Source organism: Trachypithecus francoisi, unplaced genomic scaffold, assembly GCF_009764315.1.
Source record: "Trachypithecus francoisi isolate TF-2019V2 unplaced genomic scaffold, Tfra_2.0 Lachesis_group1, whole genome shotgun sequence".
Taxonomy (NCBI): Eukaryota; Metazoa; Chordata; class Mammalia; order Primates; family Cercopithecidae; genus Trachypithecus; species Trachypithecus francoisi.
The window spans coordinates 76160443-76180210 of record NW_022681454.1 but is presented as its reverse complement, the minus strand read 5'-3'; the positions used below and the strand labels follow the sequence as shown (position 1 = coordinate 76180210).

General features: G+C 41.4%; 1 protein-coding gene and 1 pseudogene across 1 annotated transcript in view; both read left to right on the top strand.

Annotated features, from left to right (window-relative positions):
- Window positions 1-19768, top strand: part of POLR2B (RNA polymerase II subunit B) — a 53787-nt gene that overhangs the window by 17318 nt on the left and 16701 nt on the right. The window contains exons 4-13 of the mRNA XM_033214567.1: window positions 836-948; window positions 1079-1298; window positions 1686-1844; window positions 6736-6900; window positions 9494-9690; window positions 9830-9949; window positions 11131-11317; window positions 14720-14863; window positions 15108-15247; window positions 15350-15461. Of these exons, the coding sequence (XP_033070458.1) occupies window positions 836-948; window positions 1079-1298; window positions 1686-1844; window positions 6736-6900; window positions 9494-9690; window positions 9830-9949; window positions 11131-11317; window positions 14720-14863; window positions 15108-15247; window positions 15350-15461 (1557 nt within the window). The remainder of the gene's footprint in view (window positions 1-835; window positions 949-1078; window positions 1299-1685; window positions 1845-6735; window positions 6901-9493; window positions 9691-9829; window positions 9950-11130; window positions 11318-14719; window positions 14864-15107; window positions 15248-15349; window positions 15462-19768) is intronic.
- On the top strand, window positions 506-599 carry LOC117086559 (annotated as a pseudogene).

Below are 19768 nucleotides of genomic sequence, written 5' to 3'. Positions count from 1 at the left end.
AAAAGTACACAATCCATTTATCTCCAGAAAGTTGTCCTCATGGATCTTGTTTTATTAGGCTGCAAGTGAATGTTTAATTGAAAAATTTCTTTTTTTGCTATGGACTAAACTATATTCCAGCCAGGGTTGGAAGTTCTCAGCCCTTTATATAGAATGATTAGGATATTTTTTGTGTTTTTTAAAATAAAATTTTTTTCTTTTGTTAACTCTACTTGTTTGACAGATTAATTTGTATGTTTAATTGAAGAGTTAGGTTTATTTTTAAAAATGTTCTATTGATTAGATTAGAGCACAGTTCTAGTTGTCTGGTTTTGCTATCTTTGTTCTCTGGTCACTTTGTATTTTTGATGACGCTTACCAAGGAGAGGGCACAAGAAACTATGTAGATCATTAATGTAAATCCATTTTAACTGATATAAACTCAGCACATGATGTGTACAGTCTTTGTTTACTTTCAGTATATTAAGTCTCTTTTTGTCTTCTGCCTTAAGAAAGCAATTAGCAGATCCTTTTGTAGTTGATAAGTGTGATGATTGGGTGTGAGATGTGCCTTGCTTAAACCTTGTTACAAACCTTGTTAGCACATTACCTGTCTAACGTGAAAATAAATTTTTGAGAAAAGAGGAAAAAAAGAGAAAGTGATTTGGTTTAAAACTTGACGTCTGTGCAGTATGGATATTGACTTTGGGAAGTCCCCATTTCAGTAAAATGGATTAATTTTGCCAGTTTGTAGAGCTGCTTCTACTTAAAATGTTAATGTCAATTAAAATGGAATCATTAAAACTTTTATGGAAAAAATTATTTACTCTTTTCATTTTTTTTTGTTTAATTTCAGCCAAGATATTTGCTGAAGTTTGAGCAAATTTATCTTTCCAAGCCTACCCACTGGGAAAGAGATGGTGCTCCTTCACCAATGATGCCCAATGAAGCTAGATTAAGAAATCTCACGTAAGAAAAAAGTTTTCCTTGTCAGCAGCAGATACTGAAATAGAATTCTGAAAATGTAATTTTAACCACCTGAGGGTTTGTTTTAACAGATACCCTATTGCTTAACTGTGATCTACTTTTATCTTCAAAGGTATTCTGCTCCGCTTTATGTTGATATAACAAAAACAGTCATTAAAGAAGGTGAAGAACAACTTCAGACTCAGCATCAGAAAACTTTTATAGGAAAAATTCCAATTATGTTGCGGTCAACTTACTGCCTTTTGAATGGCTTGACAGATCGTGATCTTTGTGAGTTAAATGAATGCCCTTTGGATCCTGGTGGCTATTTCATTATTAATGGATCAGAAAAGGTATAGTAACATTATTTTAAAAAATGACAAAATGGTAGTTACAATTTAGTTTAAAGTTGAAATTAAAATAAAAAAAAAAAAGATTTTCATGCAGGATAACCTGGCAGTGACATTTGACTTATTTAGGGTATGACAGCTAAACTTATATAAAGCAAAGCTTTATTTAGTTGTATATAATATGCACTGAAAATTTGGTCAGTTTCAGTCGGTTTTGGAGCATATGTATTTCTATGAAGCGTTTCTGCAAAACGGAGTTTTTAAAGTTGAAGAATTAAATATTTCAGTGAGCCTATATGATCAGATTAAATTAAGATGCAGATTTTACTCTCTTTTCTCTTCAGTGACCTTTTGGGTTTTATGGCTGTAACCTTCTTATTGTCCAAATAGGTTCTGATTGCCCAAGAGAAAATGGCAACAAACACAGTTTATGTGTTTGCCAAAAAGGACTCTAAATACGCCTACACAGGAGAGTGTAGATCATGTCTGGAGAATTCTTCCCGACCCACCAGTACTATATGGGTTAGCATGCTGGCAAGAGGAGGACAGGTATGGACTGGATATGATGTTATTGGGTTTATTCCTTTGTGCCTTGTTTTAAAATTCACTAGACTGCATTCTCGGTCCAAAAAAGCTTTTCTGGAGCATATTATTGTTATATATTGTATTGTTTACCTATCACTGTGTGACAAATTACTCTTCTAGCAACATTTATCATCTCACGGCTTCTGTGAGTCAGGAATCTGGGTGTGCTTAGCTGAGTCTTTTGGCCAAGCATCTTTCACAAGGCTGCAATCAGGTGTTTCCCTGGGCTGCCGTGATCTCAAGAGCCATTCACATGGTTGTCTGCAGGATTTAGTTCTTCATTGACTATTGGACTGAGTCTCAGGTCTTTGCGCACTGTCGGCTGGAAGCCTTTCTTAGTTCCTTGCCATGTGGACCTCTGCGTATAGCAGCTGACAGCAGCAGAGCAGCTTGCTTCTTCAGAGAGAGTAAGCAAAAAGAGCTATAGAGAGAGAGTACGAGCAAGGTAGAAATCAGTCTTTTATAACTTAAAAGTGGTAGCAACATTCTGTCATTTTTGCCATGTTCTTTTTGTTAAGTTGCAAGTCAGTATGTCCAGCTCACACTGTGAGGAGGATATTACAAGGGCAATAGTAGGAGGCAGGAATCACTGAGTACCAGTTTAGAAGTTGCAGACCGTTGGTATAGTTATAAGCATAGGTTGCTTATAATAATGGAATATAGTAGTAGCTAGCAGTTCTTAAATATTTGCTGTATGCCAATTCTGTTACTCAGATTGCTTGATTTAATCTTTACAGCTATCTTGGAAAACCTCTATTTCAGTTCGTGTGTGTGTGTGTGTGTGTGTGTGTGTGTATATATATATACACATATATATATCTGTTTTCTTTTTTTTTTTTTTTGAGACAGAGTCTTGCCCTGTCGCCAGGCTGCAGTGCAGTGAGTGACATGAGCTTAGCTCACTGCAACCTCTGCCTCCCAAGTTCAAGTCATTCCCCTGCCTCAGCCTCCTGAGTAGCTATGACTACAGGCGTACACCACCACACCCGGCTAATTTTTCGTGTTTTTTAGAAGAGATGGGGTTTCACCATGTTGGTTCAGGATGGTCTGGATCTCCTGACCTTGTGATCTGCCCTCCTTGGCCTCCCAAAGTCCTGGGATTACAAGCATGAGCTACCGTGCCTGGCCAGGAGTTTTAAATAATTAAAATGGTTTTTATTTGTGAATGGTTTTTGGTAACTGGTGTTTCCATTTGTTTTTTGTAATTTTTTAAAAAAGCTTTATTTTCAATTTAATTTAATAATTATGCATGTGTGGGATGCAGTGTGATGTTTTGATACATGTATACAATGTATAATGATACTAGGGTACTTAATGAAATTAGGGTACTTAGCATGTTTTTAATAATATTTTATTTGTAAAAAATAAAATTTGTAAGATAAGCATTCTTCCCATGTGCACAACATTGTTGGGTATTGTAAGAGATCATTAAAACACACAATCCTTATTGAGAAGGTGGCCAGGTGTGGTGGCTCATGCCTGTAATCCCAGCACTTTGGGAGGCTGAGGTGGGTGGATTGCTTGAGCTCGGGATGTGAGACCAGCTTGGGCAACATGGCAAAACACTTTCTCTAGCAAAATAACAACAAAACTCCCAAAATTAACTGGATGTGGTGGCAGGCGCCTGTAGTCCCAGTTATTCAAGAAGCTGAGGTGGGAAGATAGCTTGAGTGCTGAGGTTGCAGTGAGCCCAGATTGGCGCCACTGCACTCCAGCATGGGTGACAGAGCCAGACCCTGTCTCAAAAAAAAAAAAAAAAAAAAGAAAAAGAAAAAACAGAAAGTAATGGTTTTATTGGGAATACAAGCTTTAGACATTAAATGATAGTAACAGTGCAGAGGCCAAATGACACCTATTACATATATTATAGAAATTTGGAGGGGAGGAGAATGAGATACTAGTATGGTGTGGTCCATGCAAAGTGTTTTTTTTTTGTTTTTGTTTTTTTTTTGAGACAGTGTCTCACTCGGTTGCCTAGGCTGGAGTGCAGTGGCACGATCTCGGCTCAGTGCAACCTCCACCTCCTGGCTCAAGTGATTCTCGTGCCTCAGCCTCCCAAGTAATTAGATTATAGGCGTGTCCCACCACACCTGGCTAATTTTTGTATTTTTAGTAGAGACAGGGTTTCACTATGTTGCCTAGGTTGGTCTCGAGCTCCTGAGCTCAAGTGACGTGCCTGCCTTGGCCTTCCAAAGTGCTGGCATGAGCCACTGCCCCTGTCCTGTTCATGAAACTTAATAGAGAAGATTGGACTTGACTTACACTTTGAAAGATGGTGTGGGCCGGGCGCGGTGGCTCAAGCCTGTAATCCCAGCACTTTGGGAGGCCGAGACGGGCGGATCACGAGGTCAGGAGATCGAGACCATCCTGGCTAACACGGTGAAACCCCGTCTCTACTAAAAATACAAAAACTAGCCGGGCGAGGTGGCGGGCGCCTGTAGTCCCAGCTACTCGGGAGGCTGAGGCAGGAGAATGGCGTAAACCAGGAGGCGGAGCTTGCAGTGAGCTGAGATCCGGCCACTGCACTCCAGTCCGGGCGACAGAGCGAGACTCCGCCTCAAAAAAAAAAAAAAAAAAAAAGAAAGATGGTGTGGAGTTATATAAGCAGAGAGAAACCGGAAGGACTTTCTTATTAGAGGAGAGTGGGGATGAGTGTTTGGAGAATCACTGGAAGATAACTCTGATTGAGGTGGATGGAGTATGTCAAATAGTGAATGACAAGTAGATGATTAGGGTGGATCTGGATTAGTGGATCTTTTTTTTTTTTTTTGAGACGCAGTCTTGCTCTGTCGTCCGGGCTGGAGTGCAGTGGCCGGATCTCAGCTCACTGCAAGCTCTGCCTCCCGGGTTTACGCCATTCTCCTGCCTCAGCCTCCCGAGTAGCTGGGACTACAGGCGCCCGCCACCTCGCCCGGCTAGTTTTTTGTATTTTTTAGTAGAGACGGGGTTTCACCGTGTTAGCCAGGATGGTCTCGATCTCCTGACCTCGTGATCCGCCCGCCTCGGCCTCCCAAAGTGCTGGGATTACAGGCTTGAGCCACCGCGCCCGGCCTGGATTAGTGGATCTTAACTAAAGGTTCACATCAATAACCTACGACTCTTCCAAGTTCAGTAGTGGTAATGGGGGTGGAATGGGGCCCAGGTACAAGTATTTGAAAGAGGTCCCTAGGTGATTGTGATGTGCATTCTTTGTTGAGAGGCATCGGCCTGGATGATGGAGGGCCAAGACATAAACAGTGTATTAGGGAGACTATCATGGCAACTCTGAACAAAGTGAATCAATTGGAGGCAGAGAACGGAAAATGATCTGGATTTGATGATGGGTTTGATAAGATAAAAGGATGAGTCAGTTAAGATACTATGGTTTGTATTCTGAGGTTCCAGGAGAGTGGTGAACTTCGAGTAATTGATTTAGGAGAGAATGTAATAAGTTCAGATTTAGATAAGATTTTTGGGAGTAGGCATTATGATTTTTTTTTTTTTAATTTTTTTTTTGGAGACCAAGTCTGGAGTGCAGTGGCTCGATCCCGGCTCGCTGCCACCTCCGCCTCCCAGGTTCAAGCGATTCTCCTGCCTCAGCCTGTTGAGTAGCTGGGATTACAGGTGTGTGCCACCATGCCCAGCTAATTTTGTATGTTTAGTAGAGATGGGGTTTCACCATGTTAGCCAGGCTGATCTCGAACTCCCAGCCTCTGGTGATCTGCCTGCTTTGGCCTTCCAAAGTGCTGGGATTACAGGTGTGAGCCACTGCACCCAGCCTGTGAGCCATCATGCCTGGCCTAAAATTTTAAAAATATTTATAGAGATGAGGTCCCACTGTGTTGCCCAGGCTGGTCTTGAAATGCTGGGCTCAGGCAGTCCTCCCAACTTGGCCTCCCAAATTACAGGCATGAGCCACTATGCCCAGCTATATTATTTTTTAATGTTCTGCTTGTTCTGAAATAAGATCCATGATGAAACAAATAATAGACTAAATGGAATAATTGATGTCCACATAGAAACAACGAATTGGCAATTGGAGATACGGGGGCTGAGGGTACAGGAAAAAGATCAAGATGAAGATTTAGGTGTCATTTATGAAAAGCTGTTACTGAACACGCCCATGGGAGGAGTTCTGAAGGAGGCCTGTGGTGGGAGGAGGAGGATGACGGAAGTTATTAGAGGGATTATAATAATGTAGGGTTGTGAGGCCAAGGGAAGATAGAGTGAAATTGATATTGAAGCAAACAAATATGATTAAAACTGAGAAATCAGGTGTGTCATAGGTTAGTAACTTTTAATTGGTTTTTTATGTGTGTACAATTAAAGAGGGAGAAATCGGAAAAAAGCTGTATGAAAGGGCTATTAGTTTTGAAACACTGAAACAAGGAAATGCCTCACAGACCAGCTCTGATTTAATGTTTATTTTTCATTGTGTGCTTAGCTTTTTTCTATATTTGTCTATCCATACTGTCCCTTTTATTTACCTCTTATATATTTCTTTCTTTCACAGGTTTAATTTTTTTTGGAGGGGGGATAGGTTGGGGAGGGTGAGGAATCAGTATTCATTTTTTTTTTTGCAGCTAGAAGTGATTTCCAAATACAGTATTGAGTAATTCTGAGAGAATCTTGGCAGGCAGATAGGAGAGAATGGAAGTTCTCTCAGGTCTGTGACCAGCCTGTGTGTAAAATTAGTACACTTGTTTCAGTGGTTTTTAAATGCATTCATAGCAGGTTCCTCACAGTATTGGGAGGCATGCTTCTTTTGAAATATGCACAAAGAATACATATATATATATTAAATAGTTCTCTTGATGTTTTTCTATTGCTGTGAGCTTTTGTATATTCATGTTCTAATGATAGTTTATTTTTCTAGGGTGCAAAAAAGAGTGCTATTGGTCAGCGCATTGTGGCAACTCTACCATATATCAAGCAAGAAGTTCCCATCATTATTGTGTTCAGAGCATTAGGTTTTGTGTCTGACAGAGATATTTTAGAACATATTATTTATGATTTTGAAGATCCAGAGATGATGGAAATGGTAATGTGAAAGCAAAATGTATTCACAGAGCTTTATAAGAGATTTAGAGTTACTGATTGTTGCTAACCTTAAAACAGTAGAAAGCTATTCTGAAGAAATTTAGCTGTCACAAATCTCATGCCATTTACTGTGTGGTAAAAGCTTTCAGGCCTGCTTAGGCCTCTTTTCTGACAGTTTGGTGTAAAATAGACATGAAAACCAGAGGCAGCTGGAGTTAATGACAACAGCCAGAAGAAACAGTGGTAAGGAAGCTTGCAGAGAAGCACACCAGCTTGGTGCAATTTAGTAAAAGGGGAAAATGAGTAGTTGATATCTGTTGTTTAACTTTTCATTTTGAAATAATTTCAGACTTACAGAAAAGTTACAAAAAGGCCAAGCATAATCGCAGCCTTTGGGAGGCCAAGGTGGGAGGATCACTTGAGTCCAGGAGTTCGAGACCAGCCTGGGCAACATAGGGAGACCTGTCTCTACAAAAAACACAAAAGGTTAACCTGGCATGGTGGCATATACCTGTAGTCCCAGCTGCTGGGGAGGCTGAAGTGGGAAGATTGCTTGAGCCCAGGAGGTGGAAGCTGCAGTGAGCCCTAATCATGCCTCCCCACTCCAGCCTGGGCGACAGGGTAAGACCTTGTCTCAAAATAAAAAATAAAAGTTGCAAGAATTATATAGATAATTCTTATATGCTCTTCACTCAAGTTCACCAGTTGTTACTTTTGTCACATTTGCTTTATCGTTCATTCTTTCTATATATAACACATTTTTTTTTTCTGGACCATTGGAGAGTAAGTTATAGGCAATAGCCTCTTACTCCTAAAGACTTCAGTGTATGTTTCCTAATAATACATTCACTTACATAATCATAGTATAATTATTTAAATGAGAAAATTTTACTTAGATACAGTACTTTTTTTTGTTGTTGTTGTTTGTTTTGTTTTTTTTTGAGATGGAGTCTCACTCTGTTGCCCAGCCTGGAGTGTAGCCTGGTGTGATCTTGGCTCACCACAACCTCCGCCTCCTGGGTTCAAACGGTTCTCCTGCCTCAGCCTCCCAAGTGACTGGGACTATAGGCATGCACCACCACTCCCAGCTAATTTTTGTATTTTTAGTAGAGATGGGGTTTCACTGTGTTGGCCAGGCTGGTCTCAAACTCCTGACCTCAGGTGATCTGCCCACCTTGGCCTCCCAAAGTGATGGGATTACAACAATACTGGTAATGTATATATCTTACTCAGATTTTTGTCAGTTGTCCTGATAATACTGAAAACTATTAAGTAATAAGATCTATACATTAATAGTATATAGTAATTTAAATTCAATATCTTATATAGTTCAGAGTCCAATTCAGAATCATACATCACATTTTGATTGTATGTCTTTTTAGTCTTTTATAATCCTTCCTTGGCCTTTTTTTTTTTTTTTTGGGAGACAAGATCTTGCTTTGTCGCCCAGGCTGGAGTGCAGTGGTGCAATCTCGGCTCACTGCAACTTCCACCTCCCGAGTTCAAGCGATTCTCCTGCCTCAGCCTCCCAAGTAGCTGGGACTACAGGCACGTGCCACCATGCCTGGCTAATTTTTGTATTTTTAGTAGATACAGGGTTTCACTGTGTTGGCCAGGCTGGTCTTGAACACCTGACCTTGTGATCTGCCCGCCTCGGCCTCCCAAAGTGCTGGGATTATAGGCGTGAGCCTCCACGCCCGGCAAATTTTTTTTTTTTTTTTTAACATCCGGAGTACATACTGGATAAAAATTTAGTTTTCTTTTGTAGATTTAGGTTCTCATTTTCTTTCCCAGGATGGTCTCGAACTCCTGGGCTCAAGCCATCCTCCTGTTTTGGCCTTCCAAAGTGCTAGGATTATAGGAGTGAGCCCCACCCGACCCGAGCAAACATTTTTAAATACCAAAACTGAAAACAGTCTGGCACATTAAGCATTTGTAGTTCAGTAAACTTTAATTTGACTATGAAACTTCTGTAAATTGGTTTTAGATATCTGGAACTTTATTTTGCCATTGGTAAAACATAAAAGAAATGCACCACTCTTTTTTTTCCTTTTGAGACAGCGTCTCACTCTGTCACCCAGGCTGGAGTACAGTGACACCATCTCGGCTCACTGCAACCTCTGCCTCCAGGGTTCAAGCGATTCTCTCACTTTAGCCTCCTATGTAGCTGGGACTACAGGCCTGTGCCACTGCAGTGGCTGATTTTTGTATTTTTAGCAGAGATGGGGTTTCACCATGTTGTCCAGACTAGTCGCAAACTCCTGGACTTAAGCTATCCGCCCACCTCAGCCTCTTAAAGTGCTGGGATTACAGGCATGAGCCACTGCTCCCGGCCATGCACTACTCTTTTTATAATGGAATTATTTGTATTTTTCTAGAAAGTGTAATGCCTGTGCTGATGAGTGGATTTTGTCAGAGATCTAGATCTCTGAGGGGTCTGCTAAGAATTTGTGATTCCTTGATTTTCTAAAAATATTCACATATTTTATTAGGTTCGTAGGGACACTTGGTATGTTATAAACTAAGTGACAGTTTACCTTAAAATAGGTAACAACATGAATTTGAAAATAACCTTTATTTAAATTGTCTGATAGGTTAAACCTTCTCTCGATGAAGCTTTTGTCATCCAAGAACAGAATGTTGCACTAAATTTCATTGGTTCAAGAGGGGCAAAGCCTGGTGTTACTAAAGAGAAAAGAATTAAATATGCAAAGGAAGTTTTACAAAAAGAAATGCTCCCTCATGTTGGTGTCAGTGATTTTTGTGAGACCAAAAAAGCCTATTTCTTGGGGTATGTTAAGTTTCGTTGTTTTAAGTTCTTTATCAAGATATAGTTGAGATAAAGGTTTTTCTTAAAGTAAGAAATGATGTTTTTAACATATAAATCAAGAAAAGCCTAAAACTGGTTTCCTTTTTTTTCTTTTTCTAAGATATATGGTACATAGGTTACTTCTGGCAGCTTTGGGTAGAAGAGAACTAGATGACAGAGATCACTATGGAAACAAGAGATTGGATCTTGCTGGGCCGCTGCTGGCATTCTTATTTAGAGGGTAAGGAATTACAGAATGACAGAATGAAGTCGTTCAAGTAGGGAGATTTATTTGACTTTAGGTCAGTCATTGCACATGGCGGGGCTAAACTGTTGGCACCCACGTTGGGTACTTAAGAAGTTAGCTACATTCTTGCTGCTACTTGCTCAGTTTAGTTTTGGTTCATGTCTAGGAAAGGCAGGTTTATGAGGACAATATGTTACATGTTTATATTTTCTTTATTCCTCTGGTAGCTTTGTAAGATGTTTGAGAAAGCTGAATGATTGCCTTGGTTTCCCTAAGGGCTAATATTGGATTTTGTCCTGCTTTGTACACATATATACAAAAGCTGGAGAGAAATATATAAAAATACTATCAGTGATTGTCTCACAGTATTGATATTATGTGTAGTTTTAATTCTTTTCTTGATGTTTTTATATTTCCCATATTTTCTATAATTGAAAAAAGTTATTTTTAAAAATGAAATATGTAGACAGTACAAAAAGGATAACATTAGTAGGGTTTTGCACGTGTTTTGTTATTTAATATGTTATAGGTTAGTGGTTTTCAACCTTTTGTTGATATTACTCCACTAAGGAGCCTCTTTTAACATTTCTGTTTTTTGAGCTGGAATTTCGCTTGTGTTGTCCAGGTTGGAGTGCAGTGGCACGATCTGGACTCACTGCAACCTCTGCCTCCCAGGTTCAAGCGATTCTCCTGTCTCAGCCTCCCAAGTAGCTGAGACTACAGGCATGTGCCATCAAACCCGGCTAATTTTTGTATTTTTAGTAGAGACGGTGTTTCTCCATATTGGCCGGGCTGGTCTCAAACTCCTGACCTCAGGTGATCTACCTGCCTCAGCTTCCCAAAGTGCTGGGATTACAGATGTGAGCCACCATGCCCCGCCTCTTTGACATTTTTGTGTAATTGCTCCCCTGCCATGTATGTTCATGTACTATGCGTATATCTGTGCTTGAGACAGAAAAGAGCAACATAAAAGAGCAAGAACTTTCACTCTGCCCAAATAATTTTTGCTCACCTTCCCCACACTTTTTTTCTACTCACATATTTTTTTACTCACATTTTTTTTTGCAATATTGCAAAATACTCGCTTTTTTTTTTTTTTTTTGCAATATTGCTCCTGTTGAGAATATATGTTGTAGACCTCTACATGTTTAAAATAATACCATTTTATTTGGCAGTATGTTTAAGAATTTGCTTAAAGAAGTGCGGATCTATGCACAGAAATTCATTGATCGAGGAAAGGATTTTAACTTGGAGTTGGCAATTAAAACACGGATCATATCTGATGGCCTAAAATACTCTTTAGCTACTGGAAACTGGGGTGATCAAAAGAAAGCTCATCAAGCCAGAGCTGGAGTATCTCAGGTAAGTGTGCCAACTATGACTACACGTTCAATAGGAAACATGTTTATAGGACTGGTAGATTCTTTTGTTTGTTGAATGTAAATTATTTTGCTTTTCTTACTTGATCAAATGTATAACTATTGGGTGCCGAGGGCGGTGGCCCATGCCTGTAATTCCAGCACTTTGGGAGGCCAAGGTGGCCTGGATCACCTGAGGTCAGGAGTTTGAGACCAACCTGGCCAACATGGCGAGACCCTGTCTCTACTAAAAATACAAAAATTAGCTGGGCGTCGTGGTGGGTGACTAGAGTAGTAATCCCAACTACTCTACTTGAGAGGCTGAGACAGAAGAATCACTTGTACCCAGGAGGCGGAGTTTGCAGTGAGCTGAGATCGTGCCACTGCACTCCAGCCTGGGCAAAAAGAGTGAGACAACAAAAAACTTAAGGAGACTTTTGAATTATGAACATGAAATTTTCTTAAATTAACTATTAGCATTACTAAGATTTTTGGTCGGCAGTTTAGGAACTCAAAATAATTAAGAAATTAGAGTAGCTACTTAGTGGGTGAGACCGTCCATGTTAGTGAAATTTTTATGTCTTACAAGCTCCATATTAGAAGCTAACCCAGAGAATAAATGGTCATCGCCCTCCTTTGTTGGAAAATACAGTACTTCTGACCCTGGTTTCTATATGTTGGTCTGTTGCATATATAGTGACTGCAGTAGCTATTCTCAGATGGAGTAATGGAGAAAAGCTTTTCAAAGAGTGTCTCACTAGGCATTTTAATTTTTTGTATTTGCTTTTCATAGATGATTGAAAACCTGTAATGTACTTTATGCCATTTTTAGGGGTATCTCCCCTTCCTTTCCTTGTTTAAACTAGCCTATACCAGTATCACCTGATTGATTTGGCATTCGGACACCAGTTTCAAGCTCCTTTTTCCTAGAAATCTGGGTGCTCTAAGAAATTTTGTGGGGCTGCTGATAGCAAAGTTAATATTTAAATTCCTTTTAATTCAGTAAGGATTTATTGGGTATATTTGATATTTGTGATACTGAGTTCACATACGTGAATGAGATGCTATCTCAGCCTCAGGGAGCTCATCAGCATCTAGCAGAGGAAACAGATTCATTCATGTGTAGCTCACTATGCCCTGTGCTGTGTTATGACAAATGCCACATTGCAAATTCAGTGCAAGGAATTTTTTTTTTTTGAGACAGAGTCTTGCTCTCTCACCCAGGCTGGAGTGCAGTGGCGATCTCCGCTTACTGCAAGCTCTCTACCTCCCGGGTTTATGCCATTCTCCTGCCTCAGCCTCCCGAGTAGCTGGGACTACAGGTGCGTGCCACCACGCCTGGCTAATTTTTTGTATTTTTAGTAGAGACGGGGTTTCACCATGTTAGCCAGGATGGTGTCGATCTCCTGACCTCGTGATCCACCCACCTCGGCCTCCTAAAGTGTTGGGATTACAGGCGTGAGCCACTGCGCCCGGCCCAGTTCAAGGAATTGTTATTGGGGACCTGTGATGTGCCAGGCACTCTGCCACATGCTGGAGATGCAGTGATCCTGATCTTCAGTAGTTCACAGCCTATGCTTGTAGATAGATGTAAACAGATAATTACAACTGGCATGGTAACTATTTTGATAAGAGATGTGCACTACTGCTCTGTGGGAATGCTGGAGAAAGGTACTTAGCACAGCCTGAGAAGGTGAAAAGATGTCCTTGTTTGGGAGGTAACACCTGAACTGAATCTTGAAGAGTAATTGGAAAACGCCCCAAGTTGCCAGGTAGGTAGAACCAAGTCTCGCTGTGTCGCCCAGGCTGGAGTGCAGTGGCCCGATCTCGGCTTGCTACAACCTCTGCCTCCCGGGTTCAAGTGATTCGAGCTTAGAGAACTTCTTCATATTCTGAGTTAAGAGATGGAGGGAGGAAGGAATGTGTGTCTGTCGTGGGAGTTTCAAATCAAAGTGGAGGCTTAGGATGGGAACCAGCTCATGAAGAGGAGTGACATGGTCATTTTTGTTCTTTCGGATAGATTCACAGTAATTGGCAGTGTGGAGAAAAGACTTGAGAAGGGCAAGGTTGGTGGCAGGAAGATTGTTGCAACAGCCTGGGGTGAGAAATAATTAGGGACTGGACTAGAGCAGTTTTATAGAGATGGAGAGTAAATTTTAGAAATATTTAGGAAGTAAGTTTCATAAGACTTTGTGATTGATTTCGTTGAATGGTTGAAAACTCCAGTGAGTACAGAAAAGAGAATAGTTCTTCCTGGAGGTGGGTCAGATGGCTTTGTAGAGGTGGTATCATTTCATCAGGCAGAGCAGAGTGGAGAAGTGCATTTCATTCTGTGGTAATAGCATGGTCAAAGGCATGGAGGTGAGGGTGTTTGGTGATGTCAGTTGAGTACAGGAGTGTAAGGAGACTAAGGGGAAGGTCGTTTTTGGGGCTTCATTGAGGAGGACTTTAGTGTTGTGCTCTTCAGTAGCCAGTGGCTATCTGTTTAATTTTTAAGTAGGTAAGTGTTTGAAAATTCTGGCAAGTGAGGAAGGTAGGTTGGAGGGAACCAGGCAGGGATTGGAGGGAACCAGGCAGAGCTGATGGATGTAGTACAGATGAGGGGAAATGGGCTGGTCTATTACTGTGACATTGGGAAGGGAGGGGCTAGGTTTTTTAGAAAATTTGAAAATAGAATTGACAGGGTATATTTATAGATGTGTGGAGGGAGGAACTTGTAGACAAAAATGATTTTGAGATTTCCAGATTGAGAGAAAGGTGATGCTGCTTATCTATGACAGAAGACTTAGGAAAGAGGAAGGAGGTTTGAGTTGTTTAAGGACTAGGGGAAGATGGAGATTTATAAATAATTAATAATATAGAGCTTGAGTTGTCTGCTTTATGTTGCCCTAAATATTATCTTATTTATAAATAACATCTTGGTTAGTATCCTGCAAGTATTGGTAATGGATGTTTACATTTTTCTATTAGATTCAGAGGCCTCAGTCTGGAAAAAGTAATGAGATGAATTAGTGATGTGTGCTATGATCAAAGGAGTGTGAGTTAGTAGAATTTAACTTAACACTTATTGAATATCTAATGAATGCCAAGTACTGTTTTAGATGCTGGGATACAACAGAGAATAAAACAATTTTAAAAAATTCCCTGCCTTCATGAAACTAATGTCCTAGTGTTTGTTTGGAGACCATGCAGAGAATGTTTATGTGGTATGTTAGAATGTATTTGCCATCCCTGCTGCAAGTGGCAGGTAAGTTAAGGTGTCAAACAACATTATTTAGGGAAAGAATAGAGAAATGGGGAACAGTTTGATACTCAGTAGATTATGTGTAAAACTTGACTTTGCCTCAGTGTAATAGTATGAATCACAGAAATGTCCAGACTTTAAAGATTGGCTATTTTTTTCTAGGTATTAAACCGCCTGACTTTTGCGTCTACTCTTTCTCACCTGCGTCGTTTAAATTCTCCTATTGGTAGAGATGGCAAGCTAGCAAAACCAAGACAGTTGCATAATACGTTGTGGGGGATGGTGTGTCCTGCCGAGACCCCAGAGGTAATACATTAGAATTTATATTCAGGACAAAAAGTCAGTGAGTAATTATGTAGGGCATAATTGCTTTTAGAAGTAGATGTTTAAAAAATTATGCAGAGTGGTTTAGAAATAAGATTTTTTTAATAATTGTATTCTTAGAAAGTAAGAATAAATCTTGAAATCACATTGAAGGAAAAATGTTTATGGAAAAGAAGTCTGATAGGCATGTAAAATCAGAATGACTAATACTTGGTTTATTTTTTAGGGCCATGCTGTAGGACTTGTGAAGAATTTAGCCTTGATGGCTTATATTTCAGTTGGATCTCAACCATCTCCAATTCTGGAATTTTTAGAAGAATGGAGTATGGAAAACTTAGAAGAAATTTCTCCTGCAGCTATTGCTGAGTGTGTATAGATGGAATTACCTTTTTAAACTGTAGTTAATCTTTAGTTGTTGCTTAGTGTAGAATTGTTAAGTGTAAAATGCTTTTTCTTTTTCTTTTGTAGTGCAACCAAGATTTTTGTTAATGGCTGCTGGGTTGGAATACATAAAGATCCTGAACAACTTATGAACACCCTAAGGAAATTGCGACGTCAGATGGACATCATTGTGTCTGAAGTAAGAATCTTTAGTTAAAAGGGTGTGGTCTGTGAGATTTTTAAACAAGGCATACGACTAGTGAAAGTTATCTTTGCATTAGCATCTTTTCTTTGAACTTTATTTCCTTGAACTGTAAAGTGTAAATTTAATTATAAGTTATTGCTAGTCCGGGCACAGTGGCTCATGCCTGTAATCCCAGCACTTTGGGAGGCCGAGGCAGGTAGATCACCTGAGGTCAGGAGTTCACGCACAGCCTGGCCAATATGGTGAAACCACATCTCTACTAAAGATACAACAATTAGCCAGGCATGGTGGCACAGGCCTGTAATCGTAGCTACTGGGGAGGCTGAGACAGGAGAATCACTTGAACCCAGGAGGTGGGGGTTGCAGTGAGGTGAGATCGTGCCACTGCACTCCAGCCTGGGTGACAGAGTGGGACTCTGTCTCAAAAAATAAAAAAAAGCCTGGGCATGGTGGCTTACGCCTGTAATCCCAGCACTTTGGGAGGCTGAGGAGGGCGGATCACAAGGTCAAGAGATTGAGACCATCCTGGCCAACATGGTGAAACCCCGTCTCTACTGAAAATACAAAAAAGTTAGCTGGGCGTGGTCATTCGCGCCTGTAGTCCCAGCTACTCGGGAAGCTGAAGCAGGAGAATTGCTTGAACCCAGGAGGCGGAGGTTGCAGTGAGCCAAAGTCATGCCACTGCACTCCAGCCTGGCCACAGAGCGAGACTCTGTCTCAAAAAAAAAACGTTATTGCTTGCCTTAATCTTTGGATTCATGCTTCCAAAAATGTTGACACATTTTAAATTATTAAATTATATTTTAGAACTGAAATTATATTTTAAAGTAAAAATTCTTTTGGGGATCTTTTTATAAAGCTGAGAATACTTTTAAAAAGGGAATAACCATCTGGGATTTATCCTTTGAATTCAGAGATTCATTAATAAAATGTGATATACCGCTAATAGATTCTTTTATATTTTGGAGGATTTTGGAGGATATTGAAGTGCTTTGGCATTAGGATGGGTTTTTTTTTTTTTTGAGGTGGAGTCTTGCTCTGTCGCCCGGACTGGAGTGCAGTGGCCAGATCTCAGCTCACTGCAAGCTCCGCCTCCCGGGTTTACGCCATTCTCCTGCCTCAGCCTCCCGAGTAGCTGGGACTACAGGCGCCTGCCACCTCGCCCGGCTAGTTTTTTGTATTTTTAGTAGAGACGGGGTTTCACCGTGTAGACCAGGATGGTCTCGATCTCCTGACCTCGTGATCCACCCGTCTCGGCCTCCCAAAGTGCTGGGATTACAGGCTTGAGCCACCGCGCCCGGCCTAGGATGGGTTTTTAAAAAATCATTATAATAAGGCCGGGCCTAGTGGCTCATGCCTGTAATCCCAGCACTTTGGGAGGCCGAGGCAGGCGGATTACTTGAGGTCAGGAGTTCAAGACCAACCTGGCCAACATGGCGAACCCCTGTCTCTGCTAAAAATAAAAAAATCAACCAGGCATGGTGGCATGCGCCTGTAGTCCCAGCTACTCAGGAAGCCGAGGCATGAGAATTGCTTGAACCTGGGAGGCAGAGGCTGCAATGAGCAGAGATTGCGCCATTGTACTCCAGCCTGGGCGACAGAGCAAGACTCTGTCTCCAAAAATAAAAATAAAATGATAATTAAAAAAAAATCATTACAATATATTGTGAACTTTACTACTCTCCCAAATAAGGGTTTTAGTATACTGTTTGAGGAATGTAGCTCAGGCTTTTAATTTTCCTAAATCTATATACTTTGGGTAAAAGTGGTTTTGGAGAGAAACTGAACACACTTAGCCAGTAACTGGTCTTTGTACCTAACAAAGCAGAGAAGAGAATTTGGTTGTTCTGGGCCTTTTCCAGCAGCAGGCCCTGAGTGTTTTTTTTGGGGCGGGGGACGGGGGCGGGGACAGAGTCTGGCTCTGTTGCCCAGGCTGGAGTGCAGTGTTGCGATCTTAGCTCACTGCAACCTCTGTCTCCCAGGTTCAAGAAATTCTTATGCCTCAGCCTCCTGAATAGCTGGGATTACAGATGTGTACCACCATGCGCGGCTAATTTTTGTATTTCTATTTTTATTTTTTTGAGAGAGAGTCTCGCTCTCTCGCTCAGGCTGGAGTGCACTGGCATGATCTCAGCTCACTGCAGCCTCTGCCTCCCAGGTTCAGGCAATTCCTGCCTCAGCCTCCTGAGTAGCTAGGATTACAGGTGCCTGCCACCATGCCTGGCTAATTTTGTATTTTTAGTAGAGGTTGGGTTTCTCCATGTTGGCCAGCCTGGTCTTGAACTCCTGACCTCAGGTGATCCGCCTGCCTCAGCCTCCCAAAGTGCTTGGATTACAGACGTGAGCCACCGTGCCCAGCCAATTTTTGTATTTTTGGTAGAGATGGGGTTTTGCCATAGTTGGCCAGGCTGGTCTCGAACTCCTGGGCTCAAGCCATCTGCCTGCCTTGGCCTCCCAAAGTGCTGGGATAACCGATGTGAGCCACTGAGCCCAGCCTGGCCCTAGATTTTGACCCAGGCTTATTTACAGCTTGAAGGCAGGAAGAGAGTGATTCACTTGAGGGCAGGCAAGGCTAAGAGAAAGCTCAAAAAAATGTCTCTTTCTCTCTCTCTCTATCTCTGTATTTTTTAGTAGAGGTGAGGTCTCACTATGTTGCCCGGCTGGTCTTGAACTCCTGGACTCATGCAGTCCTTCCTGCCTTGGCTTCCCAAAGTGTTGGGAGCTATGCAGTAGGTTGGCTGTATTTTTTTTTTTTTTTTTTTTTTGAGAGGATCTCCGTCTGTCGCCCAGGCTGGAATGCAGTAGCCCAATCATGGTTCATTGCAGCCTCTACCTTCTGGGCCCCAGCAATCCTCCCACCTCAGTCTCCTAAGTGGCTGAGACCACAAGGTGTGTGCCACCACACCCAGGTTTTGTTCATCATACAGTATGTGTTATGTATTTAGCTCTGCTGTTGTAGTGAGAACCAGCCGTAGGTAATACATAAACTAATGAAACTGTGTTTACAAAAACACCTGGTGGGTGAGGTAGAGGGGTCAGGTGTGGTGGCTCATGCCTGTAATCCCGTAACTTTGGCTGGCTGAGGTGGGAGGATTGCTTAAAGCTAGGAATTTAGGACCAACCAGCCTGGGGCAATGTATCAAGACCCTGTTTATATATATATATTTTTTTTTTTTTTTTTTTTTTTTGAGACGGAGTCTCGCTCTGTCGCCCAGGCTGGAGTGCAGTGGCGCGATCTCGGCTCACTGCAAGCTCCGCCTCCCGGGTTCACGCCATTCTCCTGCCTCAGCCTCCCGAGTAGCTGGGACTACAGGCGCCCGCCATCTTGCCCGGCTAGTTTTTTGTATTTTTTAGTAGAGGCGAGGTTTCACCGTGTAGACCAGGATGGTCTCGATCTCCTGACCTCGTGATCCACCCGTCTCGGCCTCCCAAAGTGCTGGGATTACAGGCTTGAGCCACCGCGCCCGGCCCTGTTTATATTTTTAAAAAAAAGACCATAGAGCTATATTCTGTCAGGAACGTTAGTTTTCTAAGAACTTAAGGCAGTGCATTTGAAAGCAGAATCTTTCTTGGACTTTAGAATACTATTCATGATATTTTTGCTCACAGTGTTTTCTCCTTAAATTACTTTCTAAGGACAGGCAGTAGACTAGGAACTTGGAACATTTTTCTCTTTCTTGTCTTTTGACTCTTTCATTTTGGAGAAAAACTTGATGTTTTGTTGTTTTGTTTTGTTTTTTGAGACAGGGTCTTACTCTGTTGCTCAGGTTGGAGTGCAGTGGCATGATATCGGCTCACTGCAACCTCTGCCTCCCGGGTTCAAGTGGTTCTTCTACCTCAGCCTCCTGAGGATCTGGGATTACAGGCGCGTGCCACCACACCCAGATAATTTTTGTATTTTTAGTAGAGACAGGATTTCACCAAGTTTGCCAGGCTGGTCTCAAACTCCTGACCTCAGGTGATCTGCCCACATTGGCCTCCCAAAGTGTTGGGATTACAGGCATGAGCCATTGCGCCTGGTCTTTAATAGCATATTTTATTTGACTTGATACATCCCAAAGTATTACATCAACATTCTATTAATATAAAAATTAATAAACCATTTTACATTCTTTTTTTTCTGTTTTGGTGCTGTCTTTCAAATCCATTATGTGGTTTATACTTAACAGCACATCTCAGTTCAGAATGGCCACATTTCAAGTGCTCAGTAGTCACATGTGGCTATCCACTGTGCTAGATAGCTAGACTGTAAGCCATTTGTCTGATGGTGGGTGTGAGTAGTCAGGCTTACATCTGATAGG